Source organism: Pyxicephalus adspersus, chromosome 9 (genome assembly GCF_032062135.1).
Source record: "Pyxicephalus adspersus chromosome 9, UCB_Pads_2.0, whole genome shotgun sequence".
Classification (NCBI taxonomy): Eukaryota; Metazoa; Chordata; class Amphibia; order Anura; family Pyxicephalidae; genus Pyxicephalus; species Pyxicephalus adspersus.
In genome coordinates, this window is record NC_092866.1 from 43,858,127 (window position 1) to 43,884,590 (window position 26,464).

The 26,464-nt window shown below is 40.1% G+C and overlaps 1 protein-coding gene across 1 annotated transcript; it reads left to right on the forward strand.

Annotated features, from left to right (window-relative positions):
* The first annotated feature begins 437 nt into the window (after positions 1 to 437).
* INS (insulin) lies at positions 438 to 4,908 on the forward strand. Its single transcript, XM_072422776.1, has 3 exons — positions 438 to 486; positions 2,078 to 2,283; positions 4,011 to 4,908. Exons 2-3 carry the CDS (start codon positions 2,100 to 2,102, stop codon positions 4,145 to 4,147), a joined length of 321 nt encoding a protein of 106 aa, XP_072278877.1. The 5' UTR covers positions 438 to 486; positions 2,078 to 2,099; the 3' UTR covers positions 4,148 to 4,908.
* Positions 4,909 to 26,464: the final 21,556 nt, after the last annotated feature.

Sequence of the window (26,464 nt, forward strand, 5' to 3'; positions counted from 1 at the left end):
ACTATATTTGCACTAGATTTTATTCACTTTCATTCATTGTATAAAGGTTTCAATGAAAAAAAAACCTTAAATAATAGATACATGTGCAGGATAAATAACATTTAAAAGTTAGATGCTCAAGAAGAAACCTTGCATTAGCTTGGGTTTCCACACAACATCTGTAAGGCTTTTCATTAATTGAAAGTTACCCAATGTCTTAAAAGCAGTGGCAGCATTTTATTTAACTTTGTTTTCCAGGAATACTGTGCACAGGTGGTTAGGCCATCAACAAGCAAAAAATGATGCTGACTAGATAAATTGATGATGAGACCTGTATTTGAGTTGGGAGGAGGAGCAGCTAATGATCCGGCAGAATTTTGGCAAGGTGCTTAGCTAAGGTGATTTTGTAAAATATAAAATGTGTGAGTTGGCGTGCTACAGTCACTCCGACATCTGTCATCTCTCCTGTGCACATTGTCTCTTCCTACTTCTCCATCACTTCTCAAGGTGAGTACGGCAGTAATTCTGTGATAGGTAGATAACCACTGTGTTGAACCAGGCATCTTCTTCTTCAGATGTAGTAGATTCAAAAGCTGACATTACTTGATTTCCAAAGGTGGTAAAAACAGGAGGTATAGATAATGCTACCACATTAAGACCTGTGTGCCCCATCTCTTCAATCTTAGCCACCCTTACCTACGGTCATATTTTAGAAAAAAGAACTTCCATCCTTCATTTTGTCCTGATGAACATTGTCTTTGAACATAGAAAGGGTAAAATCCAAAGTGTTGGAGTTATCCCAGGAACAAAAGGTGAGAGTAACTCTCCTAGTGCTCTGGTGATAGTTAGGAAGTAAATCCTGCTCTCTTTAGAAAGATGTCCTCTTGCTTAGTGCTGTGTCTTTACAGAGAGTGAAATCTCTCTCATGGGATGCAGCGAGAAAAAAACTAGACAGAGGACTTTTGGCTTTACACTTAAAAGAGCCACCCAGAACAGATATTTTATAGCAGCATTAGGTGGCTATTGGGTGGATATTTTTGGTGAATCCTGACCATCTAAGTTTGTTATATCTTGATGGCATCCTATTGATGAGATATCTGCCACTGGATTGTTGGTCTACAATGGTCTACTCTCCTTCAGTGATGCCTACAAGAGGTTTCGATCTTCATATTGGATTTTTTATTTACTTTATATCATGAAGCAAGATTTGCCAGGGCACACAAAACTGAGTGACAAAACCCATTAATTTATAGCAGGCAGGACTAGATTGTAGAATTATGGAAAATCCCATTTCTGGCTTACCTAGGACATATAAGAAGCTAGGGACTGACAGCTCGTCAGGAATTACTTTTGAGTGGGGTGGCCATTTTAAATAATTTTCTAAGTATTCAGTGGTATTTCCCCTAATAAAATAGAAACTATAATTTATCTAAATAAGCACTAGCGACTTTGGTCTTAACTGACCACCCAAAAGATTTTTATAGTGATTAGCAGCATTTAGGATATACAAGTTTTTATATCTTTATGCTGCTTTCAATAAATCTTTTACTTTGCCAGCAAGGAGCAAAGGGCAAGGCCATGTCTGGGTGGGTAAAGGGTTGGACAATTGGGATCAATTTAAAGAAATACTTTGGTGATCTCCGTGACAATGTGTTGGCTACACTGGTCTTCCTTTTCTGGCTAAATACATTTTTTGTAGCTACAGAAAAAAAATTCAGCCAGTGATCCAGTATAATTAATCTGCATTACCAGGGATTTTCTGTAAACTAAAGAACAACCCCTTATGTTACTCACATGAAGAGAAAGGTAGATTTTTGTACGGTGACAATGCTGATCTTCTGTACATACCGTACATTCAGTGAACATTGTTACCCATCAACAGGTAGTGTGTTAGTGCCAGGATCAGAAGGTCAAAATAAAGCTATCATAATTTCCCAATGTTTTATTTTGTATTCACTGTAATATATGTCTACTATTGCTTAAGTAGGGAAATACTGTACATTAGGATTTGTATCTCATATTTGTTACACCTATCTGCTAGATATCCTATCTTATTTTTATTTCTAATGTAAGTCTCTCTGTTTTTTTGTGTCCGTAGCCCCATCGCTCACCTCCTCACCATGGCCCTTTGGATTCAGTGTCTCCCTCTGGCAATTCTTCTTAGCCTATTCACTCCCAACACTCAAGCCTTAGCCAACCAACACCTCTGTGGGTCTCACCTTGTGGAAGCCTTGTATATGGTGTGTGGAGAGAGAGGATTCTTCTACTACCCCAAGAGTAGGAGAGACTTGGAGCAGCCATTTGGTAAGTCTTTAATTTCAGTTCCAGTCTTACCCTTAGTCTTGCACAGTTGTACAGGTCTTTCTACTAAAATTGCTTACTCTGAATTTATATATTTTATTCTGAGACTATGAGCTTTTCCTTAGAAGCTATAGGAAATCAGGTAGAACCCATCATATTTTTGTGTTGGAGGACATCTGGTATCATCCTGTCCCTTCTTCCCCAGCCTTACTTTCTATGGCCTAATTCTTTAATGAATTGGTTTTCGGTTCTTTCAACTCATCAATGTACATGGACTTGTTGTGACAGGGAAGGTGAAGCCTTTATTTGAGACCCAAACCCACCACCCTCACTGTAGTAGTAAGATCAAAAACCTTCAGGTACCTTTGGATATTATAGTACTTATCTAAATACATGTCATATGCTATGCCACTTCCCGAGGCTTCTGTCCACTTTACTGCAGAGGAGGGTCCTTTTTGGAGTACCCATGTCACAGTCTGGGTGATATGGACATTTTCTTTTGACTGACCATCATAGGGTCATTTTAGGTTCAGAAGACCTCAGCAGCATGTCAGCCGTACTAGATTCCCAATTTGTTGGATGGGACATGAAAGCTGGGTTTCATTAAATTAAAATAAGGCTTTATTTTTTTACCTGGTCATTGATGGGACTCCATTTTGCACTTCTAACATGCTTATTTACCCGTTTCCTTTTTTTGTCCTGTATTTAACGATTTTTCAAAATTTCAGCCATTAGAATATAATTTTTAAACATTTTCTGTGTGAGAACTTTTGAGAAATACACACCGTGGGAGATCGATTATTAGGACCTTTTCCCTGGGCCCAATACAACACATAGTGACTTGATTATATCAGTAGGGTGGCAGACAATCTACATTAACATGTTCCAGGATTGAAGAAAATATGGGTGAGAATGAATATTTTCCTTATGCTGTTACTGACTAAGAGATTTGGAAAAACAGGTCTATAATTGGAACATATACTAATAATGCTATAATACTTACATTTCCATTGCCTACATTGTTGAATTGTTGAATTGTTGAACGTAGAATAGAACTTTTTAAAAACTGCCACTTCTGGTTGTGTCATTCTCCTGGTCCCCTGCGGCACTTAGTGTTACCTCCCAGTTTCCATAGACTATGTCCAAAAATAACATAGAGGAACCACTTAGCACCACTGATCACAGAGGGACCACGAAAACAACACTTCCGGGAACTATCACTTTCTAAAAAATACTTCAGGATATGATATCATCAAAGGAAGGACTGGCCTAACATTCGCCCCTTGGGCCAGCACTAATATGGTTTATCAGGTTGGTTGCTCTTAGAAAGGATGTGTTACCCCTTAATCAGAAACTGATACTGGGCATTTTATAGTGAGCGTATAGTGAGCGTTTGGACTGTTCTTCATCAACTCCACCTTCCCTCTCATTTTTTGTGATTCTAGAAAGTCATGTGACAAAACAGAAGGTTGCTGTTGAAAATGCAAAAACATATTTTACAATAAACTACAAACACGGTGACGCCATGGCACACTTTGTGTACTGCATTTTCTGGGACACTTCATGGTATTTGGGCCCAGGCTAATGGTTCACAGTCCTGCCCGATCTTGTTCTTTTACTGAGCTTTTAATTTTACAACTCCAGAATTTTTCTGCCTGTGGTCCTATCATACAATAGCCCTAGGTAAATGCAACAAGCATATATTTATAATTGTTTCTCTCTCCCTACAGTGAATGGGCCCCAGGGCAGCGAGGTGGACGGGATGCAGGTCCAGTCACAGGAGTACCAGATGAGGAAGAGAGGCATCGTGGAACAATGTTGTCACAGCGCTTGCTCTCTGTATGACCTGGAGAACTACTGCAACTAAGACGCATCTGTGACACTTACCAGGGCACTTACATACATGAATTCCTCTATGCTAATTTATGAAACAAAAAAACAAGGCACTTGTATTTTCCAAGTAATTCTTTCTTTACTTTCCTAACTATGTATATGTATTCCATACACCAATACAGCTGCATGGGATATGTATATATAATCTACAATAGGCTCAAATGCTGTTTTTGTACTGTCACTTGCTAAGCTCTACAACAAAGTAAACTCCATGTTTTTATTTGTACGTAACAGTCCGATTTGGGCTTATTTAACAACTCAATGATCAACGTGCCGGTGCGGTAATTCGTGGCAACCAATCAGCAATCATCTGGTATTTTTGTTTTCAGCTACTGTGAACTGATGGAGGATAAAAGGTGATTAGTTGCCATGGATTACTATACAGTACCCTTTGTGGTTGCACTTTGTACTTAATAAACAAGCTCTGCAGTGTTACTATGCAATGACTGTAAATAGACATGTGAGGAATACTGAAGTTTAGGTGGCCATGTGATTTATTTTGTAGAATGGGTTCATATAAGGGTATCATGTTTCCTGAGAAAGGGGAATGGGGTGACTGTGAAGGAGCACATAGGAAGAATACAGTGCTGAGAACTATTATTTGAGCCCAGTGCTTTCCTGACACTGAATGGGGTGAATTGCCCTTAATGTCCTACAAAGCCTCTTTTCATAATGTAAGTGTCCTGTACCTATCCATCCTCTCTCCCTGCCTGAATACAAATAAATGGAAGAGATAAAGCATTTCTATTTGTATTATTTCCTTGTGCTACTGTGTGTAATACATTTGATTTATATGTACATTAAGATGAGATTTATTTGCTGTGGGGCTGTCATCAAACTCCCAGCTGCTGTGATTAGGGAAATAAGAAATATTGTGTAATCATAACAAAGAAAAAAATACAACTTGTAGCTACTTCACATTTTTTAAAAAGTTTCTTATATATAGAATTGCAAACATTTCACCTAGCAAAGCGGAGGTTAACTTGGCGGTGAAGCGGGGCATGCATACTCAAAGGGGTGTATAAGGGGACAAGGGGGGTAGACAAAGCCAAAAAGACCTTATATCCCATTGTAAGATAAGCTGTGCTGCTTTCTATTAAAGAAGAAGTTATGGCTGGAAGGGGAGGGGGGTGTCTTGACTGTTGGCTTGAATCCACTCGCTGTTGCCTACCCCCAGACCCCCAAACCCCCCTATTCCTCTCCGCCCCCCGCGTTCTTATCCTGAGCTGAACCCCTGTTTGGCTTTCATCCAAAAAAGCAAACCTCGAGCCCTTCGGAAAGCCCTGAGACTGAACGCCCCAGTCTGATAGCCCCCCTCTCTGCGAGACGGGGGGCTTCCTGCTCCGAGGCAGCTGGGAGCTCTGTGCTTTGTCTCTGGTGCGGCAGGAGGGGGAGAGGGGTTGAAAGGTTAGGGGAGCAACACTCTGCAGCCCGCGAAGTGGGGTTAATAGATAATACTTTGCATGCCTCTGATGGAAAGACCTAACGGCGCAATGTTCTGCAGGTAATTGCCGACTAGAGAGGCTCTGATTAATGAAATATGCTTCTGCCGGTATATGGTAAGGAAATGATTAATAACGTAATACTCTGCATCATTTTATAGATACATATTTTCTAAATCCTGATAAAACTTTAGTTATTGGGGTAATGGTATAATATAAAGTTTGGATCAAAGAGTAATAAAGTGCAGCTGTGCTGGAACAGTGAATAGTGAACCAGCATGTGGCAGATCTTTAAAATATTTCATATTTCAGAGATATGTTGGAGATGTGAGGCTGCCTGTCAGACTAAACCTTTGCAAATGTTCCAAATGCTTCAATCAAACAAATAGATATTTATGCTCATCTTCCAAGATCATGGATGTCTGGATATAAGTCTGACAGGCCGGTTGTCTAAATTATTATTTTTCCCAAAAATCTATCATTCATTGTTGTTTACTGACATCTTAATGCAAAGCCCTATGGAACTCTCAGTGTAAATAAGCAAAATGTATTTCAAGTACAATAAAACGAAAGATGTTTATCTTACAGTGGGACCCTTGCTCCCTGTAGGGAACTGTATGGAAGCAGTGGTCTTTCTGCAGAGGTCTGACACTCCCACTGAGTCAGAACTACAGCTTCGCAATCAGCAATGCTAATTCTTCTTGCTGATGTGAGAGCTGTGTCTGTTTTTAGATGAGCCTCTTCCCTTCCCCTAAGAGAGCAAAGATACCACTGTGCAGAATGCTGGCAAGGAAAATGTCATTGAAGGCATCAAACACCTTTGTTTAATGATCTGTGATGTGTTTAGCCAATGTAAACAGAACATTTCATTGTTCTTGATTCTCTCTTTATACGAAATGCAGGGAAATCCAACAAGTGAAAGTAGTGAAGGTGGAAGACCAAGGACAGTCAAGCTAGGGAGGAAATGGATAGATGATGCTGAATGTCCAAGAGCCAGAAAATGGCTAAATTGATGTAACTTCTAATGCACACTGTCTGAAGCTAACTGTAAATTATTAACGGTAAGTTAAAGGTAATATAAAGAAAGGAAAAAGTAAGTTTAGTTTTAACTTTGAATCAAAAATATGAATAAAAATCTCTTATCAGTTTTGATAGAAAATAAGTAGATGGCAACTTTCATCCCAGTTCCTAAAAGCTGTCCTGGTACCATTTGCCAGCCCCCCCCCTCCCCCTCCTAACCCCAAACCATCACTGACCCACCTCCAAATCAGTCAAGTTGGATGGTGCTGCTGGCAGCATAAAGTTCTTCACATCATCTCCATACTCTTTCACCGTCAAGCATGAACCTGTGATCAGGTGTTAATTTGCTCTCATCTGTGAAGAGCCGAGGGAGCCAATGTTCTGGTGGCAAATGACATTCCAACTGAATTGCCAGGCTGTGAATACAAGTCCTAAAACAGGATCTTGGGCCCACATGCCAACCTCATGATGGTTTGGTCGAAAACCTGCACACAAATAGCCTTCTACAGGTCATCTTATGGGGCTCTGGCAGTGCTCCCCCTGTTCCCCCTTGCACAAAGACATATCAACAGGTCCTGCTGCTGCATTGGTATTGTTAATAATATTATTATTATTATTATTAAACAGGATTTATAAAGAGCCAACATATTACGCAGTGCTGTACATTAAATAGGGGTTGGAAATGACAGACTAATACAGACAGTGATAAAGGAGGGGAGGACCCTGCCCCGAAGAGCTTACAATCTAGTAGGTGGGGGAAGTTATACACAATAGGATGAGAGATATGTAGTGGTAGGAAGTAGTGATGGTTTCAAAAGACAGAAGAAGACAGGTAGGCAAGTTTGAAATAATGGGTTTTGAGTGCTCTTTTAAATGAGCAGAAAGTAGGAGCAAGTTGAATAGGACAAGGAAGACCATTCCAGAGAGTTGGGGCAGCTCCAGAGAAGTCTTGGAGCCGTGCATGTGATGAGGTTATGAGTAAGGAAGTCATTAGTAGGTCATTGGAGGAGCGGAGAGAGCAGCGAGGGGAGTACTTTTTACCAGGTCAGAAATGTAAGTGGGACAATAACTGTGGAGGGATTTGAAGGCAAAGCAAAGGAGCTTGAATTTGATTCTAAAGTGAAATGGAGGCCAGCGTAGACATCTGCAAAGAGATGCAGCAGAAGAGGAGCAGTGGGAAGGATGGATGAGTCTGGCTGCAGCATTCATGATAGATTGTAGAGGAGAGAGTCGGGTTGTTGCCCTTCTATGACCATAAAGACCTTTTCATTTCCCCCATGCTTTATAGACTATGCTGATGCAACCTCAATGGGCCACATGTACCAACTCATGCTATTGTACAGTACCAGTAGTGACAAGGACACTAGCCAAAGACAAGACTGATGAAAAATCAGTTATGAAGAATAAAGAGAAAGACATTTTCTGAGCAGTGTTAATGTTGGCCAGGTGTTAAGGATATTTGCCAGAAATGCAAAATGTTATGTTGCCTGCACTAATATTGTGCTTACTGTCCATAATTTACAGAACCAGCCATGATAAAATACAGAAATAACAATTAGCATTATCAGATAACTTGTTTTGAACTAATTGTGATCACGCTAATTGCTGGCAACTGACTATGTGTGGTTTGCTTTTTTATATAGACTTAAACACAACAATTAAAATTTACTATGTTTTAGAGAACATCCAGAAAAGATTATTGTGCCTAATCAGTACCCTAACCTGGCCTTTCTAAGTTACCTTCCTAGTATGTAAGGATGCCAAGTCACTTGTCTGTTAACAGCCACACATTTAATTGCAACTTAAATTGGAACTCTCATGAGCTTGACCAGGGTAGCTCGGACCTTCTAGCCCATCCTTTATAAACATCTCCTCCTACCCCACGTTGTATACTAGCCCAGCCCCCTCTAGCAACACTACCTTTTTCTTAACCCCTTAAAAGCTCTGGGCTAGGCCTCGCACCTGGTCATGTGACCCTGCGCCTAATTCTTATGGCTACGGGCCTCTCTTTACAGTGAGATTTAGTTAATTCAGTATTATTCTTTGAAGAATACAAGAACAAGAAAAATACGGGACTTTACCAGCAGTGGATTTTTAAAAAATGATCATATACCTTTTATTTCCTTCATTAAAAAACAACAGTTAAAAATATACATGCCTCTTCCCTTATACCAAGTTTCAGAAAGAGTTTATCAACATTGTTAGCATACATGGGCTAGATACATTGTTCACATTACATATGATAAGATCATCCGACGCGTTTTGCAGACTGTGTCCGCTTCCTCAGGGATGTAATTGATACAGCTAGTAGGTGTATCAGCACAAAGGATGTTGCATTACTCACTTGGTATGAAGGTAGGCAAAAGGCAGAATAAAAATCACAACACACAGAGATGGCGGTGTCCCATATATGTACTCCACAACGATATTCAGTACCTTTTGATACTGGTAATACTCAGTCCATTAAGGAGTGATAATAAATAATTATCTCTAAAAACTAGATTCAGTCATATGATTCCATCCATAAACAGACTTGCACTTAAATTGTAAGTAGAACCGCCATCCTCTGTGACACCAAATGTATCACGTCAGTATTATGCTGCTCGCTGTTCTCCGTGCTGGAGAGAAAGTTGTTCTTGAGAAATTACAGTGCAAGGATCCCTCTGCTTTATCAATTCTGTGGATCTGTGCATTCTGTTCCCTGCTTATTATTAAATATTTACCTACCAGTCATATACACTGGTTGCATCCCTTTGTTCTCCAGCTGCCTCTTTGGGCACAGCTTACACAGTACAGGTCCTTGTTTATCGGGCTGCATCTTCCTTATAGCCCCTACATTGTACAGGTGCTCTACTCTAAAAAGTTACTCGGAAAAACTAAAAGTGAAGTACGTCCACAGCAAGATAATGGCCAGGGTGTAATTATAAGCAGATTATGCCATAGGACCCAGCAGTTTAAGGGGACAGTACTGTCTTGCTGTATAGGAACTGAGGCCCCTGACAAATAATTCTAGAACGTTTCTAGGGACTAAAGACATAGAGGGCCTCATAATATTATGCAATGGTTCTTAGTATTATATAGTCATTACTGTGATCAGAAATCATCCACAGACCAGGAAAATACTGGAACCTCTTTTGTAATACAAGCACAACAAAGCAGTGTTGGCCTGCATTCTTATCTTGCTTTTCAGCCATATAATAACATACAGTCCAGTCTCTCATTTTTTCTCCTCCCTCCCTATTCTCTCACATTCTGTTGATTTCTCTGGTTAAGCCTATGCTCTTGTTTATATTAAGGGGTGCCTATGAGGAGTAATGGAGAGATGGGCTAAGTATGGGGGTGGCGCTGCAGGGGTGAGGTAGTAGGCTGAAATGAGAAATGTAGAGGGAAAAATACGGGGGTGAGGGGGCGGGAATGTATCTGGAATTTGCCTCCTTATATTACGTCTGACCTTTCCTTCTGACTTTTAGATGAGGTCTATTTCCCTACCATGCAGAGAGACCACAGACAGACATTACTCAATGAACCCCTTCCACTCCACAGATCTACACTGGGACAATTCTACTTATCAAACCAGAAATCTACAGCAAAACCCCACTGCACTGCTCTATAGAGCTTTCATCTGGTTTTCTGAGGAAGACAGCTAAGTGGACTGCCATTAACAATAAGCAGACCAATGCAAACCTCTTCATCATCCCAGATCAGCAGTGTTGTGATAACAGAATAACTATATTAACTATTGATGGTAACGCTTCCCTAGGAGGTAAAATTTGGATTTAAATTATGTTTTTTGTTGTTGTTTTTGATGGTTTTATCAACTAAACGCCAATTCTAGCCAAAGCTTTTTTTTATCATTTTTCGATAAAGATCAGAAGGGACTAATGACTCCCCCAGTTTACCTATTTATTCAAGATAAATAATTTAAACCAAAACTAAACTCCATCCGTAAGTACATCAACATAACAAACAATTTAATAAATCAACATTAGGGGGTGTGGCAGCCCAATGGGACCACAGCATGACCACCGAGGAGGTCCAATAAAGAATTCTCCCTGCTTCCTGTCTAACAAATGTCAGACAGAACTGTTTGTGAAGGGGAAATACTTTGGGGGACAACTTCCTGTTTAGCTGATAGGGGCCAAACAAAATAGGAGGAAATCTAATCAACAAAGACCTAAATAGCAATAAAAAATAACTATTTTAACAATTTCTAAACCCATCCAAATATTTAAAAAACGTTCCACTTTGGGCTCTAATTTGCCAATGACTAGCTTTCTGTACTGGGACAGTCCTCCAGCTCATATTCTGTAAGATAGGTGAACAACCTATCGGCTTCTTTTTGCTCTCTGTGTCACTGTTGAAGTTTAAGCCTCACTTTCTGTTAGGTAAAACAGTCACTATAGCAGTAAATTCAGGGAAATCTCTCTAATTATGTTTTATATAGCTACTAAAACTTGGGCCCTAATCCTTTCCCACATTACAAAAATGTTTTAATTGGTCATATACTTCAAAGTGTATAAAAACCAAAAATCTATATTACAGTAATGTTTGGCATCATACTTTACTTTATAAACAGCCATTCTCAAGTAGAGTTTCATGGAACCCAGGGTTCTTCCAGAGGTTGCTAGAGGTTCTTGGAGCCTTTTTATTTAGCAGAGCCAGTAGCATGGCACCAATAATCTTTTTGGCATTCTAACAGAGAATGATACGATACATTGTGTCCACTAATTTTGTAATTAACTACATTTAATAAGAGATCCCAAGATGAAATATTTTTTGCAAGAGTTTTTATATGGTAAAAAGGTTGAGGAAGGCTGGTATGCAGAGTCCTAAGTAAAGATTTTTTCTGAATGTGTTGCAAAGTTTCTTATCTGGAGTTTCTAGTTGTAAAACTCTTGTTTTAAAATGACCACTGCCTTGTAAAAGTACACTGTTGTCAGCTTGTTGTCTGCCCTCCTGGGTTGGCATATAAGGTGTGTTCATGCTTTCTGTATACTTAGGCAGCCCAAGGACCAAGTGACTTAGCAATGTAACCAGAAGCGCTGATACTGCAGGAATTCTAAGCAACAAATAAATATTTGTATAATCAAACTATAGAAAGGCATGGAAACAAATATACTCAAAAATGAGTTTTAGTTTCACTTACCTCTAAATCTGATCTCTAGTGAGCTACCTTCTCCTTATTAATACAATACCGCCACATTAGAAATCAATATTTTTTCTGGACCCTGTGGGTACAGCTGGACAGACATTGCATGTTACACCTGGCTAACGTGGGCCAAAATAGGATTTATAATGCGATATCAGTTGCTCTACATTGCACGGAAATCCTTCTGGAAGGATGGTGACAACATCCTTGCCCAAGCGCTTCAGGCTAATGATGGAGGTAAGGTATTATTATTATTAAACAGGATTTATATAGCCCCAACATATTACGCAGCGCTATGGATAACAATGTTTTTTTTTTCTTTTTAGGTGCATTTTTCTAAGAGTAAGTGGTTTGAGGTAGGGTAGGGGGCCCAGGGACTGTAAGTGGACCTCCATTTAGTCCTGAATTCAGATTTAAATTTTAACTTTTTATAAAAAAAAAAATTTTGATCTTAAATGTAATTCTCCCAATGCATCTCTTAGCAGTTAGATCCTAAACACCACTACTTCTTCAGAAAAATATTTTTAATACTAATATTTCTATGTATTCCCCAGCCAACGCTTGTTTTTTTATCTACTGTATATGTGATTTGTAATGCACATGTAATGTGAGTCATAGCAGGAGACTCTCGTCATCATGCCAAGTATGCATGGATCTATGTATTTGTGTACAAAGCCCTGTTTTTTTGTGTGCATTACATCTTGTGTTTAGGGGTACGGAAGCTGTATACATGGTACATGTTAAAGCAGTAAAAAACATTTTTATAAATCCTCAAGTAATTCGACTTATTCTGCAGAATTTAAAAGCAACAGCCTGTTCAGCCCACAACAGCTCAACGCCTAGAACACACAGAGCAGAAGTAAAGGACTGAAGTGGTTAATACAGCACATTCATTTCTGTTTTCCAGTGAATTGCACTGGGATGAAGACCTCATTTCATTGAGAAAGTTTAAAACTTAGGATGCCCTCCCACCCTTTCTAACGTGACACATTACATCTGTCAACCTACAAGTCCAAAACAACACATGTTGGAGAGAGCAGGGGGGAGGAGGAGAAGCAGAGGAAAATTGTTTTTATCCGTAATGTAAACTAAATTCGCATAAACATTATTGTTTATCCAGGAGATCCACTTCTCTCCCAAGTCTGAGCTCAGTAATGGCATTCCCTGCGCCTGCAATGAACTCATAGAGCAAAACATCAAATTATCAACCTCAGGCTGTGAATACTTTATTCACCTCTTAAGTGCTCCTTCTGCACATGCTTGAGCATCTCGGGCATGCGCAGAAGGAGCCTTTTAGCACAAAGAATTTTTTTTTTCATCCTACGTCATCTGATCTTGTGCCTGGGTCGGGTGACGTAGGATGAACAACCTGGAAGAAGAGGAGAAGATGGCGGCACCCGTAGTGCCAGCTCCGGGACGACGCGGGACCAGATGCAAAACCCCTTGATGGATCGGACTGCCCTGTGTGATTGAAGGTAAGTGTATTTTTTGGGGGGGCAGTTTTGAGTTTAGTTCCCCCTAAAATTTGAAATGCAAATTACAGATACAGACAGTGACACAGGAAAAGGAAAGGCCCAGAAGAGTTTATAATCTAAGAGGTGGAGGAAGCAGCACTCAATAGAGTGATATATAGATATGGAATGATATGAAGTAGTAAGGGTTTAGGAGACAGAAGAAGATAGGTAGGAAAGTTTGAAAAGATAGGTTTTGAGTGCTCTTTTAAATGAGCAGAAAATGGGAGCAAGCCGAATAGGACGAGGAAGACCATTCAAGGGAGTTGGGGCAGCTCTAGAAAAGTCTTGCAGTCATGCGTGTGACAGTTTCTATCTCTGGGATTCTTATCCCTTTGGCAAGCATTGTGTGTAACATTAGGTGTGACATTTCTGTAATATGCTCCCATGGTTGTTTCTTACTTTGTACAGCACCAAGAAAGATGGTGTTTTTTAAATCAACGCTGATAATTGTGATAAGGATGACTCACTCCCTCCTAATTTTGAAACCAGGCTTTTTTATAGGTTTGAGACCTCTGCAATCTGGCTTGCCATAGAAGGAATGGGCCGCAACCTGCCTCCAACAGTGGCAAGGTCCATCATTGGGGGTAAGGATATCATCCCCACAACCTAAACCTCTGTGTTGTGGAGATTATCAGGTGGGGAACCTATGTGGAATCTAGATATCTGATATTCCAGATATCCGCCCCCTATCCTTTGGTAATGAATGTAAGGGCACATAATATACCTTACCTATTCACAGAAAAGGTTAAAGTAGCCCTAAAAATTACAACATCACACAATAATGTAGAAAATGTAGTTGTTCTGTTATTACTAATATTTACAATTGTTTCCCACTGTAGATTAGCAGGCGCTCTGGCCAGGTGGGCAGAGCTCCGGTCAGTGCATTCAGACTTGCTGGATTGGCTGGATGCATGGTAAAAATAATGTGAATAATTGTGAATGGGGAAACAGCCAAAATATGTCATCAAAAATTAGCAGGCAATTGTCAAGGTTTAAAATTTTAAAATTTAAAGACCCTTATCTAGGCATTCGAACTGGGTGGCCAGTGACAGAAGTACAAAGGGATACCATAATTGTGAATGACCACTAGAGACATAAAGACTAAAGCATTTCTTCTGTTTCTTTTTAACCACCCCAACGGTAACCCCGAGTCACACTCAGGGTAGCTAAAACAATGTAAAACAATTATAAATACAGCCTTACCTGGTCCGCTGGCATCCTTGTTTGCGATCCCCATCCTCTCGCATCCTCTGGCCGGCGTCCTCTGCATCTGATGAGTTCCCAGTGGCGTTGGTACGTGAGGCTGTTGCGTTGGGAATTTCAAATCTATATGTATTTCATTCAATAAAAAATAACTGTATTGAATGCAATACAGTGGATTTATATGTCTAAAAGCAGTACACTGTCTTTCAGTAAAATTTATATTACAGTATGATATAATAGTATGAGTATAATATTTTTTTTATTTTTTTTTTTATTTTTAAAAATCTTTTTTTTTATTTATTCAATTTATTATTTTGACATGATTTTGTGTTTCAAACTTTATTATATTCATACTAATATATTATACTGTAAAATAAATTTTAATGAAAAACAATGCACCGCTTTTAGACATATAAATCCGGACAGAAATGAACAGGCCAGGAGGATATTACAATTATTTATGCAGTATTGGTGGGTTCCAGATTCCACAACAAGCTCACCATACTTTCCCACATCATTTTGAGGGATCAGATGTGGGGAAGGGACCCTTCCCTTCAACATTAGAATCTCCCAATGATGGGAGAAGGCCTGAGGTCAGATATGATTCAAAACAGAGGAAGCTGAACATTGCCCCTTCCCCCTTTTCCTGGCCCTCCAGGCTTTTCCTAGATAAGAGTCTGGCTAAAACTTTTTTAATATATAATGTATAATATATACAATGTTTTTTTAATAATTAAAAAGAAAATGCATACAGCTTTATGGTATCACATAGTTTGGTGTTTTTAATATTGCCCTTTAGGATAAAAAGACCATCGTAAAATTTAGTAAAAAAAAAAAAAAATTGCATTGGTACTTGCTATGGTAGCCAAAGTGGTGTCCAGGTGCCTATGAAGCAAAGGACTTGACTACCATAGTTTTAAACTGGGTTCAGCATTTTGTTCAGGTTCAGCATTAAAGAACTTTTGTTGAACCCTTTACAAACTAAACCCAGGCCTTTTTGCCCATCTCTACTTGTCAGCACTTGTAAACTTACCACACACGAAAAAAATATGTTTTTGTTACTTTTACTCTGACATTATATCAGGGTGGAAAGAATTATTCTAACTGGTCCAAGGTAGCCAATAATCTTCACATTATTTACACAGGCAGGGCCGAGAAATCACTCTTGAACTATGACTTGGGTGAATAAACCAGCAGAATCTCTTGGGAAGTGAGCTGTCCGTCATGCTCTGTTTTCTGGACCTGTGCCTTACAAACTCATGGAGCGGAACTGTAATTAAAAACTATGCAACCCAAGAGAATCTGCAGCAGCTGTAATCTTTGCTGCTGCTCTCCCTAGTGCAAAAGGGTTATTTACTATTTTAGTACAATTATTAAGATTATTAAGTGCTAATGCAGCTAAAAACATCACATATTTATATATTCTAAATTAGTGAGAGATATTTGTATTGTAATTACAACTATTCTAAAAGCAAATATTAAAATGCATAGACAAAACATAATAAGTCTGATTTATTAAAGCTCTCCAAGACTGAGGAAGATAGACTATCGGGGGAGAACCTGGGTGATCCAGCAATGTGACAGCATTCCTCTCTATTAGGCTTTCCTGGCACTTTTTTTGGATGTTTATTATTTGATTAAGGGAGGTCAGGTATAGATATAGAATTGTTTTACTTAATTTTGCTTCTGGCTGCCCTTCCCTATCCAATGTTGGACAGAAAGAATATACTATGTAGATATGCCTTCAGTACTCTAATTATAATGAAATAAATAAATAAGTTAAAATTCAACGGGTAGCTGAGTGTTAAGGATAAGAAAGATTATGTTGAGGTTATGTTGGGAAGGCAGAGGACTTGCAGCTCATTGCAAAATAAATATATATAAAAAATATATATATATATATATATATATATATATATACTGTAAATACAAGTTATAAAAATAAAAAAAATAAAAAACAAGCAAAAACAAATTACAAATTTGGCTCAACCCAGGTACTAGATATGAGTAGTGTCAAAGCACAAAAAGCTTGGACAAAGTGGAAATCAGCTAAGTGTACCTTATACTTCCGGCTTTTTTTTTTTGTAGCTGCCAATTCACATCACCATCAAGATCTGCACTTTACAGGTGTAGATGATATTTAAAAAAATGCAATATAATTTCTGTTTCATTAAATTCTGTTTTCATATTTGAAAGCTATATTTGTGGCTATTGTCTCTCACTATTGTTTGCCTTCTCTATCTTTCTTTGCCGTTTATTCAAGTGCTTTATATATATTTAGTGATTCATTGTTGATAAAGAATTGGAAAGAAGAAGATGAGCAATGTGGGGTTGTAGTTTTTAAATGTTTTTATATTGCTTGATTTTTAAGTTTTATGACAATTCAATGTGTCCTAAGTTCAACTTTTGAAAAACCAATACAAAATGAATGGCATAATAAATGTGAAAACCAGCAGCTTGTGTTTCCATACTGGTGCATTCTTTAATCTGGTGCTATTCTCAGCAGTAGTCTTCTCTGCCACTAAATGTTGCCAGACTTTGGATGGTGGTCAACATCATTAAACCCACTTCCTTTAAATCTAAGGAGTCATGGACCGGCCTTTGGTTATGCATCTTCACACTAACCTTGCCTGTCTGTATTAATTCACTAAACAGCCCCCACAGGTCATTACTTGAGTGCAATTTAGGGCAAGAGTAAGAACCACCCACGGCTACCACCAGAGGAGTAGAGAAAGGGCCAGTGACATTGCTGAATAGACATTCCTGTTAAGTTTAGTAGGAGACATATTTTGGAAAAAGAAGGAGCATAACTAACTCATACGAGGAAAAGGATTAAGGTGGTGCTACTGTTTTTTACATAGCTAGAGAATAGAAAAGACCACTTTAATGCTTATGTCATATGAATGTGTGTTTTAATACTAATAGAAAAATCTTTAAAAAATACTAAATCATAACAAATACCTATACCTTAAAACAAAATGATCCAGTAACACTACACCATAGAACATTACCTTTGGTTACCGGTCTTCAAAGGCCTACTCTCCATTTTCGACTACCCCTTCCCTTGTAATGGGTCCTCGCCACTGTGATATGTATGCTCTTAGCCGCATCAGCTTAGCTCGGGAACAATATCACTAGATACTAGCAGCCCACCAAACCAAAACTTCTCAAACCAGCCTTTTTGACCATCACATTCCAGAGACACTACACCATAGATTGGTCTCTTACCCTCAAAGAAAACCATACCAACAACCAACTCATTTGAGGATCTCACCACTGACCCCGCTCAAAACCAAAAACCACAAAAGGAAAGAAAAGAAAACAGGGCAGGCACAATCAACTGCAGCTGGTCAGAGGAGGTCTGGGGAGATACAATGCTCATCATATGACCAGCAGACCAAGAACTCTGGTTCTCTAACAGATTGACATAGAGTATTACCAAAAGCTGTAATCATCAACATACAGTGAATTAGGATAAGTCGTTTATTCTGAAATCAAAGTCATTTTTTGCATGTCTGGCTTTATTGCTACATTAAAGAATATAGGTATGGTGTTAGAATTTCTATGCAATGGCTGCTGTGAATTTTACACATAACGAAAACAGATTTGTTTGTGGCACATAATACAGATGGTATCGCTCAATTAAGCAAGGCCATTGTCAGGGACAAAAAACTGCAAGAAACAAATACTGGAAACCTTGGTATGTTATGTGATATGAGTGGGAACTGTCAACAGCTAGATAAGGTCCTAGCTGGTTTAAGTTGTAAAATCAACCCACAGTGTAAGCCAGAACCGGCCAGGCTCAGAACCATAGAGCTTAGTACAGCTAAACAGGTACTCAAAGAATCCCTGTGCCGTTGTAAATATGGAGGAGACAGGACCTAGAGCAGGACATTGTATGTGGCACCAACCTGCACTTTTATCTACATTTATATCATGTACTTTGCTTAGTAATCATGTATAGATAAAACATTGTTCTGTTTTGAATACTGCAGGGAATAGTTCAAATTTCTATTTGTGACTCCGTTGCATGTTTCCCTACTTCTTCTAACACAAGAACAAGGAAAGGCTGTAGCAGAGACAGGAAGGCCAAAAGAACAATAAAAACAGTGTCATAGGTTCTAACACAGTGTTTCCCAACCTAGGTTCTATAGAACCCCTGGAGTTCTTCCAACGGTTGCTTGGGGTTTCTGTAAGGCATGGGTAATGTGGACCTCTGAGATCAGTTTAGGTGACACCAATTATCTATTTGGCTGTAAGGATGACATTCTTCCCATTAACCAGTGATGTAAGAGACATTCTTCCCACTGATCACCACACCAAAGTACTGCGAGCTGTTGATATAGTAATTATAGAGGGGGTTACCTGAAAAGGTAACCTGAAGAGGAAAAGGTTTGCTGGGTTTTTCCATGATAAAATGGTCAAGAAACACTATTCTAACCCTTCCATCCTAGTTCATTTTTTGTATGCATTTTATTTCCTATCACCGATTTTCCCTAAAGGAAGTGATTGCAAATTTCCCTGATAAGACTACCAAACTCCCAAGAGTCAACCAATACTCTGGTTTTAATGCTCATTCAAAATATATGGGTTTATTTACATTCTGTAAATGTACTTAAAAAATTAGTAGCGTAAGAACCAGAATTTGACTTCATATCAGCCTTTTGCAATCCAATGCCCAGCAAAGCTTAGTCTGGAATAGAAAGACGCATGACCAGGGTAGCTCGGACCTTCAGCCCCTCCGGTATCACCCCCCACCTACCAGCCAACCCACATCCACAAAAAAACATGAACACATAAATGAACTTTAAAATGGCTGGCAAGCAGCCGTTTATTAACAAAATAAATAACTTTTTGTTATAATAAATCTGAATATAAACATTTCAAACCTAAATAACATACATAACATTCATTACCATAAATGAACATAACTTTGCATTAATTAACCATTTTAAAACCAAATTACCATACCCATTACTAAAACATAAACATACCACATTCATTTAACAAACCTCCTCCAAAATTTAACAAATAAAATGCCCGATAAATAACAGTGCCCCATTGTACTATGTTAATCAACCTGCACTAAATTTAACCAACCAGGTTGCAGGCCTAGAAAAGGTAAAGTCTGTACCAACCACATATATTTCCAATATATCACACTGGCCCCTAGCCACCCAGCACAATCTTAGGGGCCCTACACTGTAATAACCATGAAGGGGGCACCCTACCCTTAGGTTGCCCCTTCCAAACTTACCCCCAGGACTCTTACCTTCCTAAACCCCAACCGCAAAAAGGCACAGGTGGGATACCTCATGCCTGCACTCCCCTCCACAAATGTAGAGCTCTTTGCACCTCCATCCTGTAACCCCAAAAACCACAGATCCGTGCCTATGGTGTTGAGATGCACCCCATCCCCACCCAGATACCTCCAAGTCTTTTTCTCCAATTCCCGATGGCGCACCACAATCCCACTATTTTGAGCCACAAACCTCCTAACTTTCTTATTTACTTTGATCCTTGTTATTCCTATCCACGGACCTTGCCCCTCTCCAACTAGTCCTGGCCACAATATCTGACCAGACTACAACCATGCCTGAGAATTACAACCTCATCCTCATAAAATCTAATCTCACATCCCTAATAAGCTCCCTCATTGATCTTTTCCCCATATCATTACCTCCAGGATGAATTACCACAATGTCAGGAGGTCTATCCACGTTGCAAATTTTCTGATTTCCGGAACCACCCTACTCCACAACATACCTGGCACACCGATCCACCGCACGGTTTCTTCCACCCTTGACAAACCCAGTTCTTCTCTGTCAGGGCCGCACCTCAGCCCTCCTCGCACCCCACCAAACGAAGGAGTGCCCCACAATCAATACAAGACACCAACGTCCACCTAAGTAAAAACAAAAATAGCATAACAATAACAGCCCTCCACCACAGTCACCCCTTTTACCCCATACACCATCTTAAACCATTCACAGCAGCTGGGGCCGCACATACAGTTGAAACCTCTGGGATTCCCACCTTCCAATCCTCCTAATGATCCGCTCCATCAAACCCCTCCTGGCAACCCCTGTAGCTGCCCCGATCCTAAAAGAGTAAAAGGAATAACCCCGCCCCTCAACTCCCAACAAAACCAAACACTATTCAAACACATGAATTGAAAACGAGATAGAAAAGACCATCCTCATGCATCAAGAAAGGACCCCCTCCTGGCAGCCAAACACCCCGCAATTCTGCCACTGCTCCAACCAGACACACTAGAGACCCCCTAAACTAAATTGCCTCACACTAAAACCCTCACCCAGCTGATCAGTCTTTGAACGCCGTATCACCAAACTTGCTTGGTCTGCAGCAAGGACATCCTGAACCATTATACCTCCTCACTAATGCGCATAGCCCCAAAAAATGGCATAACAAAACCTGCCTGAAACAAAACCTGTTCATAAGCCCCCAAACAAACCACCCCCAACATTTCCACCAGCACTTGCAACAAGGCAAAAGACACCGGCCTTCTAGTATCCACTGTCTTCTTCCCTCTCTGGTACCCCTTCACTGCCTGCCGCACCACAAAATCTTTAGTAACATCCCGCATGAACCTCAATTTAAACCAGAAGGCCATCCCTGCCAATTTCCTATTTACCGCCACCACCGCCACCCCTAGGTAAAATCCCTAACCAACCAATACAATAACAAATGCACATGTGTCTCCCTAGACCGCCCCACCCCCAGCTGCTTGCACAAACAGCCCCACTCCTGCCACACTGACGAATTTGTCTCCCAAGTCCTGTGACTCACCGACCTCTGATGAGCCCAGTGCAATGCTTCCCCGGACAAGGACAACCGCGTTGCTCTGTTTCCGTTGCCAAAATGCAAAACCTGTCCCACTGGAAACGAAACTAAGTGTCAGCCACCACGTTGAACACCCCAGGAATATGGCAATCAAACAGAAAAATAATATGCTGCAAATATTTTAGAAACAAGTGCCCCAACAACCGCACCGCCATCCTGATGACACCGTCAAACTGTTGATGGCTTCAACTACCCCTAGGATATCGCAATGAAACTGAACTTTCTAATTAGCCAGCCACTCCCCCCCCCCACAACTCAACCACAACCACATTTGGGAACAACTCCAAAACAATCAAATTCCGCACTAACCCTGCTCACAGGCCACTTTAACTCCCTCCTGCAATGCCACTAGCTTCTCCTGCGGCAGCCTACTTTCCATTGCCACCAAATCCAGTTCAATGTCCAGGAAATTCAATCTTGTCCCCAGACCCTCCGTCTTATCCCCCACTAAAGGGGACCCCAAAAAGCTCAGCAACATGCTGTAGCGTAGCCAGCAACACCCTACAAACTGAACTTCCTAACGGACCTAACAACAAGAAGTCTTTCAAATAATGGATGACCACCCCCATCACCGTCCAAACCACCCATTCCAAAAAGGTGCTAAACCTCTCAAATAACGCATAAGAAATCCAGCACCCCTTTGGAAGGCAGTGATCCACAAAATATTCCCCTCTCCATCTACAACCCAACAAGCGCACGCACCCGGATGCACCGGCAGTGTCACAGATCAGCAGCACTGCCAACCCCAGCACATTCCACCTGCCCCTGCCCAGCAACAGTCTCCCCCAAATCAGCCCCCCAGTCATCCTGCCCTCCCCCACCCCATTTCCCCCCCTGCATTTGCTGTACTACTTCCCTGAGCACTTCCAATACTTCTCGCATACCATCCCTGTCACCCCCACTGTACCTTCCCCCAGCATACTCATTCCCCGCATACCCGTTGGTAACCAGGAGCTTTTTTTTAATACATCTAGACTGAAATCTCTAATCTTTAAAATACATAGTGCTGTGTGGTCACAAAATTCTGTGGTCATGGGATTATTACAGCAAAACACATTCTGAAATTCAATAAAGACTGTATTAGGTTTCTTACACTGCCGGTTGATGGACAGTATTGCAGCTGTGCAATTAGTTACTGATATAGAATTTACTTACATACATTTTTCTCATTCGTTTGGCTGTGACCACACATACTTCACATTTCAATAAGTAAAATCTGTCAAATTTGCTTTTATCAGAGTATGACAAGTGACATTTTTTCCAAAACACATGTCACTGGGTATCTGAAAATCTGGACTGTCCCTCTAAAATAAGAGGAAGGAATGCAACAGGCCCATTGCATGTGGTATCCTGCCCACTACGTAGAATAACATGATTTTTTGTGTATGACACCAAAGGCTTTGACGCTGAGGCAGCTGTGATTTTGGAGACTTGTACTTGTGTACCTTTTATGGCAGTTGGAATGCTAACAAATATGTGTATGAGTAATGATGATATTTTGAGGTAAGTACACTACATTTTGCCATTTACCCAGTCATTAAAGCCACAGAGCATTGTGGATAACAAAATAGTTTGGGATTGGGTGAAACCTGCATGGTCACATGACCGAGATAAAAAAGCTTTTGGTGCAAATACCAAATAAATACAGACATGAAAATTTTTTGAAATGTTTATCATATTCGTCATCTACAGCAGTGGTCGCCAACCTTTTCGGTCCCGTGGACCACTAAAATTACCGGCTCCTGACCGCGCATGCGCAGGGAGCCGGGTGTCACTCAAAAGGGAAAGAAACTTCCCCCATAGTGACCCCATGATTACATAACCCCGCCCATTCTCCCATCGCAGATCTGAGCCTGCGATGGGAGAGTGGGCGGGTTTTGTCCAGGGACACAGCCTGCCTACTTCCCTGAGCCTAGAAACTGCACAGAGGACGTGGTCCGCGGCTCTGGCTGGTGCATCCCCCCAGCGGGGCCCTTCTCTTGACCCCGCTGGGACCCCCAAAATTTTCTCGTGGACCACTGGTTGGCGACTGCTGATCTACAGCATCATCATTATGTGGGATTGCTTCAATGGAACTCTTGCTTTCACAGTATTAGGGTCCGGACAGGACATTATTTACAAGGAGTTTGTACATTCTCCCTGTGTCTGTGTGGGTTTCCTCCCACATTCCAAAAACATGCAGTTAGCTTAAATAACTTCCCTCCAAAATTGTACTTAGACTGTAATAATGACATATGACTGAGGTAGGGACATTAGATTGTGAGCCACTTTGAGGGATAGTTAGTAACTTGACCATTGAATTTGATGGAGCTAAATTAATACAAGATAATAAATCATAGGGCAGCAGAGTGGCCTTTGCAGTGATGAGTCCCAGGTTCGAGTCTAAGCCAGTGCACTATCTGCAGGAAGTTTGCAGGTTCTCCCCGTGTTTGCGTTGGTTTCCTCCAGGTACTCCTCCCACAATCCAAAAACATAAAGTTAGGTTAATTTGCTTCCACCCGTATTGACTTTATACTGTATTAATGACATATGACTATGGTTGGGACATTAGATTGTAAGTCCCTTTGAGAGACAGCTGGTGACATGACTATAACGTAATATGTCAGCGCTTTATAAATACTGTGTAATAGTAACACTGGGGATCAATTTTCTTCAATTTTGAAGGTTATTTACATTACAATAAGTATGTTAATTCTAAAAGTGCAGTTAGTTTTCTTCTATCACATCAGGTTTTTTTCTCTATCACTAATAATAATGCGATTACTGTAGCGTGGATTTGTATAGGCCATTCATTTACACGCAAGACTGTGTGGTCGGAGGTTGTGAGCAGCTCTACTCAGTAAACAAGCAAAATGTATTTTTCTACTTACACACGTATTTCCTTTCTTTCAGTTCATGTCTGACTCTGCTGTTTCTCATCGTAAGTGCCTAAACAACCCTGATTCATTTTGGTATATCTGTGGCAGTTTCACCATTTCCAGTCAAAGGGCAAACATCAGCAAATTTGTAGAGCAAGCCTATTTGGCAGCAGAAGTATTTGGCTGCGTCTTCTCTCAGGCAATAAACCCACCTTGGCACAGGCTTCAAGACATTCCTCGGTCTTAAAGCCCGCTGGGCCTGAAAGCCTGGACTGCTCTAGGCCTTACCACGTGGATTCCTCGTGTTAGTTGTCTATGCATGGATTCCCTCTCTTTTGATGTCCCCAGCTATTTATCCTTTCTCCTCAGCCCACTCCACTGACTAAACACCCTCAATGATTCCGTGAGGAAGTCAAGCACCCCTCACTTTGGATTGGCTCTTCCCAAAAATAAGAGAAAGCAACCAAACATCAAACTAGAAGACTTGCCTTGAAAGAAATAATTAAAATCTCTGATTGGCTGACTACAGCAGTAGTAGACCAGATAAACAACTACATTTAAATTAGGGATACTTCCTTCCATTAAAGGTCCTTAACCTAAGAGTAGAACTGAACTCTGGAAGTTGTGCCTGAATAAGATAGGTAAAGGGTAATGAACTAGTTATAAGCATTGCCTATGGTTTCCCTGCCCGTCATTGTTCCCTTTGATTGACTTACCATGGGTTGCCTCTTGTATGATGGCAATCATGTTTGTAGAGGAGGGGCTTTGCTTCCCCATATCAGAGTCTTCAGCTAGGTCAACAATGAGCAGCAAAGCAACAACATCGTCACACCTCTCACCCTCTCCAAAATACAGATGCAAAGTGTTGTGTTGACCTCAGTAGTACATGGAAGCTCTATTAAATAAAAATCAGTGGAAAAAGAGAGCAAGGAAGAACTCATATCACAAGATTTCAGTTTGTACACATAACAGTTGCTAATATATTTAACAATATGAAAAGTTTATTGTTAGGGTTCACATATACTTCAAGTTGTCTGATGCTTCTATAACAATGTGCTGTCCTTTATTAAGACCAAAACTTGTATTGCCCCCAATGTTGTATAGGTAACATATGCGAGTAACAAGCAAGTTGATATCCAGGGCAAACTGTTCAAAACTTCCCTCCTCCCCGGCATTGTCCTCAACAAGAGATCAGCTACCACAGCAAGGGATGTGGAAACTGTCTAATTAACGAGGGCTGTGCATGGAATAGGAGGTGGGGTAGAGTCTTGCTGCTCCTTAATATGACAGTCCATTGAGAATGGCTTTTCTAGGCTCTCATTAATTAAGACTGAACTTTAAAATGTTAATTCTGAGTGACGGGCCCAATTTCAAGCAATGCTTTAAAATGCCAGCGCCTGGGAGTTTGGTGCTCTGTGTTACTACACTCCACAAATAGGGAGCAGCTTTCCCAGTATGTGATAGGTAAGCCTGAATTTAGGCAACACAGAAACAGATGGCAATGTATACATATATAATGCAACAGGTTTGGTTAAAATATATTGAAAATCTGAATGGCAGCTGTGATGAAGAGCATTAGGGTAAGTGAATATTTAATTTTTCTTCTTTTCACCTTATCTTGATATTGGGGAATAATATTTTATTGATAGCTTTTTTTCTAAACAGTAGCAACAGATAAGGAATCACACATTAAAAATCAGGGACATTATATTTTTTTAAATACAATAAAGCAGAAGTAATTGTTTAAAAAGGTGAGATGGGACAATGTTCAAAAATCTGGTCTATTTTGTGATCTCCGTTCTGTATATCGTGCAAGATGTAATAAATGATAATGAGTGTTGTACACCAGGCATTGCACAGTGAATCTTGGTGTGGGTGGTATAAGTTGTTTGCCTTCAGTTAATCAGACCATGCACAGGAAGTTTGTTTTTCAGCTTTTATGAATGTAAATACTTCTTTAATGTTTGCAGCTCAAATAAAGCAATTCAATATTTATAATAATTCTGAATATTGCTTTTCTCAAAAAATCACACACACGAACCACATAAATGTTATAATTGATTCTAAAATCTAAAAATATCTAAAAACTAACTAATAACTAATTTTAGTTGGAAGGCTAATGCTATTTATTTCCATCCTTGTCCCCAGTACTGCCCATTTTATCATTATCTTGTTTTTATATAGCACCAATATATTTATGGTTTTACAAACCATTTGATTTGACCATAGTTAAATCTCATT

Excerpts from the sequence above, each read along its gene's own strand:
- INS (XM_072422776.1), top strand. The coding sequence starts at position 2,100 with ATGGCCCTTTGGATTCAGTGTCTCCCTCTGGCAATTCTTCTTAGCCTA. Across the intron at positions 2,284-4,010 it reads AGACTTGGAGCAGCCATTTG|TGAATGGGCCCCAGGGCAGC; the intron begins GTAAGTCTTTAA and ends CTCTCCCTACAG.